The sequence below is a fragment of the Pogona vitticeps genome, chromosome 2 (assembly GCF_051106095.1).
Source record: "Pogona vitticeps strain Pit_001003342236 chromosome 2, PviZW2.1, whole genome shotgun sequence".
Lineage (NCBI taxonomy): Eukaryota > Metazoa > Chordata > Lepidosauria > Squamata > Agamidae > Pogona > Pogona vitticeps.
This window is the reverse complement of record NC_135784.1, coordinates 52,663,680-52,672,979: the sequence shown is the minus strand read 5'-3', so window position 1 is coordinate 52,672,979 and position 9,300 is coordinate 52,663,680. Positions and strand designations below refer to the sequence as shown.

Below are 9,300 nucleotides of genomic sequence, written 5' to 3'. Positions count from 1 at the left end.
CAGAAAATAAATGTCTGCCCTGTCCTTAACAGTCTCGCGCTCAACAGCAGCATTGTTGCTTGCAAGTACTTCCCTTTGCTCCTTCGAAAGTGATAAAGATGAGTGGGCAGGATATAAATTCAAAGAACAACCATGCTCTGCAATGTAGTTAGCACCAATTATCTGAGTATTAGTTCTACTGATCACCTACACAAGGTCATGACACTGATTATCAACTTCTCCTTTCTGGAAAATAAACCTATTTAGAAGTGGTTTAGCAGGACAGCACAGCAAAGCAAAGCAGGAAATGAGATGTGTTACAAAGGATGAATTTAATGGTACAGTATTCCAACATTATTTTCCATAAAGGCAGGAATGGGGCCAAGACAAGGTATTGCACTCCAACTCCAGTCTTCTGAAAATCAATTCTTAGTAATGTCCTTTGGTAACGAAAGCATTTGACCGGTACAAACAAGAGAAGCAAAGCATTCCTGAAAACAGGATGTTTGAGATACTACCTTATGGCTACTTGTAGATAATACACTCAAATTATTTTTCTTAGACCAGCAGGTTTCTTTTTAATGAGAAAATTAGCAGCAATGGAACTCATGTATTAACTTATCCCTATGCCTTTATCCTCTTATCTCTGCAACATGAATAACCTATGCACAAAGGAAATAACCTTGCTTGGTAGGTGAAAGGGTGGGTAATCAAATTTACATGGAACCAAATTTCTATGAAGTTAATAGGTCTTAAGAGAGACTGTGGGTAAAAAATAAGTTCCGCATTTTATACAGTAACATATTTTGAAATTCTATGGGACTCAAAAAATTATGTCAGGCAATTTTTCCCTCTCTCTAACACAACTTTCTCTGCCTTCTCCTTCCTCCCCACCTAGCAAGGTGTTGAGGAAAGGCGCAAGCACTGTTGCGGAGACCCAAACTGATCAGCCAGTTCAAAGAGTTTTGAAACCAGGGACATCTGCAGTCAGTCAGACTGTAGCGGACAACAAAGCTGAAGTTGCTCACCCTTGCTTTGAAAACAACAACAATAATGCCGATTGTACTTTTACAATGTTTCTTTTTCACTGACATCTTTGAGGAATAAAGAACTATCATAAGGTAAGAATCCTGTACATAAGTTGGCACCACAATAACAGGCCTTCTTAGATTCTTCATCTTGCTGAAGCCTGTCCTGATCTTTTATGGGCAAATAATTGTGATACCTTCCAGAATAATCGTAGGTAAGTTCTTCACCTTCACAAATATCACGGGCTGCAAACAATGCCAACTTGGGCACCACAGAGTCTATTCGGATAGGGACCATAAAGAGGTTGGGTTCACAAGAGTGGTTCAGAAACCTGCCAATATTACCTATATGGGTGGGATCCACGTATGTCTCCATTATCCGTCCATCCCACAAATGTTCCCTTAAAGCTATAATATAATTTGGATCACTTAGCGTCTGCAACTGTATCCTTCTATGCGCTTCTCCAAAGTCTAGGATTTCCCCAGCATACTCGCACACAAACCTTCCTTTAGGTATAAACTCCACAGTGCGAAGGCCCCATCCTTTCTTAGCAGTTTTGAAGACTTCAAGTCTGAATTGCAGACCCCTTTGAATCACTCTGTTTTGGCACAACTCTCCACACTGGCACATGGTATTGCATTCAAATATAGGCTTTGAAAAATCCAGCTCATTTCCTTCATTGTTAATGCACAAATTGTTATAATTTTCTCCATAAGGAAGGCATGAACACTTGGAGACCAGGCAGGAAGCAGAATGGCAGCTGCATCCAGGAAAGGAGATCTCAGAAGGGTGTGGTCCACCTTCCTTTCCGGCCACATGATCAGGACTATACTGCAAAAGAAAAAAGAGTGAAAAATGGGTGCCAACAGATGAAATGGCCCAATTATAAAGACCATGCAATTAGAAGGATTGTCTTCATAACTGCTGAGATACAAAACAAAATGTGAAGTATAATGGTTTCTGACATTTTAAAAGTGCAACTCTGAATATAACTGCACTGAAGAGCTTTCAAAATATCAGAAAGTAATTTTCAATACCAAGGCTCACAGTTTTAACAAGTTAAACCACTAACTGATCATGAGCCACGTTGTTCTTCTAAGAAAGAAGATGAAGCTTCTGCTTTGAAAAAGAGTTCAACTACTTCGATTTTGAACTGGGTGTGACTCGCACACAATGGGACAAAGTTGTGGACAGCCTGAAATCAAAACAGGAAGTCTTTAACCAGTGGCAATCTGGTGGTGACATCAATCCCAGTGTGCCAAAAGAATTACACAACAGAGTTTCATCTGCCACCAGTTGGTTTGTCATTTCTAGGGCTTTACTTCTGATTCTGGATCTTAGAGACTACCAACTTACACCTTCAGAAAAACAACACATGCCCTCATGTTATAATACATGTGTGTGTCATTTACTTAATGTCTGATTAACAATTTAATTGTAATGTAACCATTTCTTTTTCTAAAATGAAAATGGTCAAGAAGGATAGAAGATGAGATAGAATATACCACTTATGTTATGCCAAACCTGAAAAAAATTAAGTTTAAAAACAAACAAGAATGAAACATTAAATTTAAGAATAAGAATAGAAAGAAAAAAATGAAGTAAATGTGCGTATTTTAAAACTAATACATTTGCTGCTCAGATATCAGGCATGAAAAGCTGGGACAAGTATGGAAAGCCTTTGTTTGTATCTGTTTCCTAGGTAATTCCTTTAGATAACTATTTTCTACAATGCAGGTGCTCATCCATGTGCACTGGCCAAGGATACACTAATAATTTAATTCCTATAAGCAGCCCATTAGCCATGCAAGGACAAAATCATCCTGTCAGCTCACACAGATTTCACGCTTCTAATTTTATCTAAAGCAACCAGCCATGATTCAGTGAATTCTGTACAAGAAATGCACTCTTTAAGAAAAGACGAAAAGCATGAAGGAAAATTATTCTTTGTCTACATAAGGAAATAAGCAAAAAGAAGCAGATGGTGGAAGATAAAATCAGAAATATTTCAACCTATATGCACACATAGCTATGAGAGACTACACACTGTTGTAACAGAAAGTTATTAACAAATCATTAACACCACAAAGCCATTTAAAAGTTAACCTATCACAGTTGCAGTAAATGATAAAGAAACTCAATAACAACAACCACCCACCTTAGAACTGGAAGGGACCCTATGGATCACCAAGTCCAGCCCTTATCAGTGCTGAACTGAAACTCCCAACCTCTGATTCCACAGCCAAATACAGTCTTAAGCTCCCCAACTACATAGGACAAGTGAGTGATACATCCACACAAAAAGCCCATCCCCTTTGACAAAGTATTGGAAATTTATCATGAAGTATTTATTTCCAATACTTTGTCAAAGGGGGTGGGCTTTTTTGTGTGTGGAAGTATCACTAATTTGTCATATGTGTTGTTTACACAAAAGTATATCCTCTTGCATTTAATAGTTTTGTTTCCAGGAGGCCCACCTAGAAAAACAGCTAAAGTTTTCCTGAAAACTGTATGACACTGATTGTAATGTACTGCAATTTTATTTATTTATTCAGTTTGTTCATCTAAACAATTAGACTCCAAACACAGGCTGGCCAATGCCACAATAGTCAGATCTACTGCATTCTTAAGAGCTTGGTCAAGCCACCTTGCCATGTTTTCTGTTGCCTTGAGGGTTTCAGATTCGTTCTATGTGACTTATTGTGGAAGGTAGACAGTGGCATCCCCAGATGCACAGGAAAATGCCACGGAAAACATATGCTGGAAGCATGAGTCTCATATGAAGGAGTACCAGATTAGATATACAGGCTTAGGAACCACAACTGTAACTCTTACTAGTCACCACCAAAATCAAAGGATATGTGAAACCAGTCAATTCAATCAAGCAATAGATATGAACACATGCAGCTAAAAAACCTGATTCGTTTCAAGGCATTCTGCATCTAGTCTGCCCTGTGCCCCTTGCCAAGTGTACTTTGTAGCAGCAGATAAACTCTTGGCACCACTTTTCTGGCTTGAGGTCCTCACCTTACAAGTGAATCCCAAATCTGAAAAATTCAGATTACAGTGGTGCCCTGCATAGTGACGTTGATCCGTTCTGGATTAATCATCGCTATCCGGAAACATCACTATGCGGGGGGGGGGACCCCATAGGAACGTATTAAACTTCATTAATTGCGTTCCTATGGGGCGAAAACTCATCGTTATCCGAAGATCCTCCACAGCGCCATTTTCGCCGCCTCAGTAAGTGAGGGCAGCGCGCGAAAATGCTTGCAGTGGCCATTTTGTTGATGCGGCGGCCATTTTGGAACCGCCGATCAGCTGTTCTAAAAACATCGCAATGCGAAGATCGGTAAGCAAAACGCTATGCGGATTCGTCATTAAACGGTGCGCTCGTTATGCAAGGCACCACTGTATTAATTTTAAAAAAACATTCAAAAAGAAAGTAAAAAATATTTTACTAAAACAAGGTTGTTGTTGTATACTGTTATTGTGTATTGTCAAGTTGATTCTGATTTATGTTAATCCAGGATTTTTTGAGGTAGAGAATACACAGAAGTGGTTTACCATTCCTTTCCTCTGGTGGCACTCTGGAACTATGCAACTTGCCCTAAGTCACACAGGTTGGCTCTTCTCCATGGAGGCAGACTGGGGAATTGAGTTCCACAGCCAGATACCTAAACCACTGAGCATATTTTGTTTTAGAGAACCATATCCCCTTAAAGGCTGAATTTGCCAATGTTTCTAGGGAGAGAAAATTACAGAAAAAAATCCCGTTTCCAGGGTCCGCAAAAACATTGACTCCCACCTCTGTTCTAAAGGAAGGCCTTCCTTGACTAGATTTAGGTGAAAGGGTCCACTGTGTATTCCAGCCACAGTTGTTTCTCCTGTCTATAAGATGGATAAATTTGGGCTTAGCTATCTCAGTCCTTTTGTTGCAAAATGGTAAAAAAAATCCCTTGTATGTTCAGGAATGTTAAAAAAAGAAAAAGAACCAATTGAAAGGAGTCTTGTTGGAAACCTGGATACGTCAATCAAGACCGAAAAGATACACATCAAAGAAAAGGTATTTTTTGGCACAGCATTAAAGAACCGTGTTGACTTAATTTTTTTTTTCTTAGCTTGTCCTTCATTTTGCCCTCCTTCTTCCTCTCAAATTTAATCAAAATTTTAAATTGCTATGGGACACTGCCTTGCTATTACATTACCCTTGGAACAAAGCACGGGTGCCCACTCTAAAATAAAATTACTTTATTTTAAAGTACAGCTTCAAGAATAGTTGCATCCTCGGTTGTAACAGGTGGATGGTATGAAGAGTACAATATGGCCCAAATGGAAGCCCATTATCAAGATTAACCTTTCACTGTGTTTTCATTATACCACTGATCTCACTCCTGATGCCAAAACAATGGTAGTATTTGTATCTCCATAGGAGAGGCATATGCAGTCAGACACCAGAACCTAGTCATCCCCTCTTCTACCTAACATACTTTAACAAAAGCTACTCTGATGATTTTTGAGACACAGGCAAACTTGTCATGGAGATAAACAGATCCCAGTTTTCATGGTAAGCTGCTTCATCTTGAATTCAGCATGGAAAAAACAACAACAGGGCAGACTTGGAGGAAATCTAACCATACATAACACTCTTCATAGAATCATAGAATAATTGAGTTGGAAGGGGGCTATAAGGCCATTGAGTCCAACCCGCTGCTCAATTCAGAAATTTAAACCAATTAAAGTTGACTCAAACAACTGAAAACTGATGTGAATTACCTTTTTGAAGGGTAACAGTGAAATGATTTTGCAACAGACAAGAGTGACCTCCAGCGGACGCAATGCATTCTACAGAATCATTTAATAATTGGGATTGGGAAGGAAAAGAAAATTATCTGAAGCGATGCTCCAGGTATCCGGAACAATCCCTTTACCTTTAACATCTGCTCAAGATGTAAAAAAAATATGCTGAGGTGTTAAGACAAAATGTTTCTTGCTCTTGAGCCTCTGCTGCTAATGACACTGGAAATATGCAAGAAACAGCTATCACCTTTTTCAAAACATGTATGCCATACATCAAAACAGAAAAGGGCAAAACTAGATGGAATTAAATTGGCACCAATCAAGCTTAGTATAAAATTGTTTAGGCACAGGATATAATGGTCTATTATTATTCCAAGTAAAAGAGACTGAAATACTTGTTTTACAATGCACACCATTTGGTCTTTGGATGACAACAAAATACCTAGATCTGCAGAAACATGGGGCCCAGTCTTGTGCAGTGCTGAGAAATCAACAGTTTAAACGTAACTATCCACATCAGTTCAGGATATCAGATAGAAAGATTTCAGAACCACCTCGTTTGTTGGACAGCATCAAAGTCATTAGATTTTTGTTACGGACATCACTAGGGTTGATACTGAAGATCATTGTATGCCAAAAGCCTGTTTTGTTTTGTTTTTTTAAAAAAATCTGAACTACAAAGGATGCACAGATTGTGCTTTAGATAACAAGACCTGTTTATGCTGCCCGGAGAATTTCAGTTTTAGTACGAGCACACACATTAGCACATATCTCCGATTTTCTGACAGTATCTACCAGAATGAATATAGCTCTTGATTTTTTTTTAAAAACCCTATTCATTTGGAAGACCTTGCTTGTTCCATTTCTTTTGCTCTAATGTATTTATTTGAAATATTTTTATCCCACTGTTCTCCACAAAAGGACCCATCAGTTCTAACTTATGGCAACTGTTTCAGGCCTTTTTTTTTTAAAGGTAGGGAGTACTAAGAAATGGGTTACCATCCTCTTCTTCTGGTGAAGCCCTGGGATTTTGCAGCCTGCTCAAGGCCACAGAAGCTGGCCCTACTCACAGGAGGCAGAATGGGGAATTGAACTCTCAATCTCTGGCTCCACACCAGAAACCTAACTCTCTGAGCTATCCAGCCAGCTTACTTTTGCTCTAGCAACATGTAGCTGTCTTGTTTTCTGAACGGAATGTGGTCGAAAAAGAGCCCCATTCTTGAAAACTCAGGTTCTTTGCTCCTGCTCCAAAAGATGTGAGAAATCAGGAACCTGAAAAGGCCTCGCTGTGCATCTTGATAATGATGGATGCTTCTGGCATGAAGTAAAAGAAAGGTATTTTTCTTTCCTAATACTTGGGGCAGCAGACTGTTGCAGGAAGTAGTATAGAAGAAAGAAAATGACAAAACATAGCTCTGGAAAAAAATTTTTTTAAATAGAAATAAGAAAACAACCCGTGAGGAGCTACTTGAGCCCCTCAAGATGTTGCTGGATTGCAATTCTTAACAGACTTAGCTAGCAGCACAGCCAGTGGTGAGAGACAGTGAGAGTTGCAGAAGAGCAACAGCTGGAGGGCCACCACTTGCCCATCCCCGAACTGTTGTTGTTTAGTTGCTTAGTCTTGTCTGACTCTTCATGACCCCATGGACCAGAGCGCGACAGGCCCTCCTGTCTTCCACTGCCTCCCGGAGTTGTGTCAAATTCATGTTGGTTGCTTCAATGACACTGTCCAACCATCTCATCCTCTGTCGTCCCCTTCTCCTCTTGCCTTCACACTTTCCCAACATTTGGGTCTTTTCCAAGGAGTCTTTCCTTCTCATGAGATGGCCAAAGTATTGGAGCCTCAGCTTCCACATCTGCCATTCCAGTGAGCACTTACAACTCATTTCCTTCAGAATGGATAAGTTTGTTCTCCTTGCAGTCCAGGGGACTCTCAAGAGCCTCCTCCAGCACCACAATTCAAAAGAATCAATAGTAATTTTCTGAACTGAATTTGCCCATTCCCATCCGTTTTAGTTCAACTGACACCCAGGATGTCCGTGTTTATTCTTGCCATCTCCTGTTTGACCACCTCCAGCTTCCCAAGGTTCATAGATCTTACATTCCAGGTTCCTATGCAATATTTTTCTTTGCAGCATTGGACTTTCCTTTCACTTCCAGGCACGTCCACAGCTGAGCGTCCTTTCGGCTTTGGCCCAAGCACTTCATTAGCTTTGGAGCTACTTGTACTTGTCCTCCGCTCTTCCTCACTAGCATATTGGACGCCTTCTGACCTGGGGGGCCCATCTTTCAGCATCATATCTTTTAGCCTTTTGTTTCTGTCCATGGAGTTTTCTTGGCAAAGATACTGGAGTGGCTTGCCAGTTCCTGCTCCAGGTGGATCGCGTTTAGTCAGAACTCTCCACTATGACCTGTCCGTCTTGGGTGTCCCTGCACGGCATAGCCCAGAGCTTCTCTAAGTTTCTCAAGCCCCTTCGCCACGACAAGGCAACAATCCATGAAGGGGATCCCCGAATTAATAGTTCATAAATAGAAAGTTCAAACTTTGTAGAAAGCTTAGGAAAAGAGGTCTACGTCTGTGTGAAACCCCTGCCCCTTAATTCCACATTGGTCTACCCTCGGCCTAGAGTTGCGGGGAAGCCGGTTTGAAAACGTTTATCAAACCGAGAAAGGGTCCTCAAAAAAAGAACTACACCTTCCAGCATCCCTTGCGCGAGAAGGGAGCGTCGCTAGAAACCGCTGCTTTGCCTCTGCTGGCGCCAGCAGCTACTCCTAAAACTGGCTCTTCCCCCCCCCCCAATCTATCGCCTCTGCCTTCCCAGATACTGCGGGGATAGCCTGGCTCTTGCCCTCACCTGGAATGCCGGGGGCTCCTCGGAGGGCGGCCATAAGGAGACAGGGAGAGTCTCCAACCCTCGACTGACGTCCATCTTGCATCGCTCGCCCATCGGAAAAAGAAGCTGCGGGTTCAGGAGTTTGTCCCGCCTCTCCTTTATTGCGATTGGCTGCTCTACCACGCTTTTGTTGAATGACTGGCCGGGCGAAATTGAATGACAAACAAAAGATTAAAGTTCGAAGTGTCGCGCAGGCCCTTCAAAGTGCCTTCAGGTTTAAAACATAGACATGAAACAATAGAGGCATGCATAAGCTATGACATACGGGGTTCAACTAGCAACCTTTTTTTTCTTCCTCTCTTTAGGTAGCTGGGAGCAGTACGGAAGAACTGCCCATAGGAAACAAAGGGGAAAAAAACCCAAGATTTTAAAATACCACTATTGGAAATGTCGCTGCCACCCACCACAGTCTCTCTAAACGAAAAATAGTTGTAAAAACGCGAGTTCATGGTTTTAAAAACTCAGGTCTTATTGTGTATGGAGCAAGCTTATGGTGGCTTTTTATAAAGTAGTCAGTACAGTATTGAAAGGTACAAGCGATCTCCATGCAAGCCAGAGGACCGCTAGGCGATTCTGTTGAATTTGAATGATAAAGGGT

General features: G+C 41.0%; 1 protein-coding gene across 1 annotated transcript; it reads right to left on the bottom strand.

Annotated features, from left to right (window-relative positions):
- Positions 1 to 292: 292 nt before the first annotated feature.
- On the bottom strand, positions 293 to 8,808 carry LOC110077694 (histone-lysine N-methyltransferase SETMAR). Its single transcript, XM_020791036.3, has 2 exons — positions 8,664 to 8,808; positions 293 to 1,839 (listed from the first exon to the last, which is right to left on the bottom strand). Exons 1-2 carry the CDS (start codon positions 8,754 to 8,756, stop codon positions 1,048 to 1,050), a joined length of 885 nt encoding a protein of 294 aa, XP_020646695.3. The 5' UTR covers positions 8,757 to 8,808; the 3' UTR covers positions 293 to 1,047.
- Between the last annotated feature and the right edge of the window lie 492 nt (positions 8,809 to 9,300).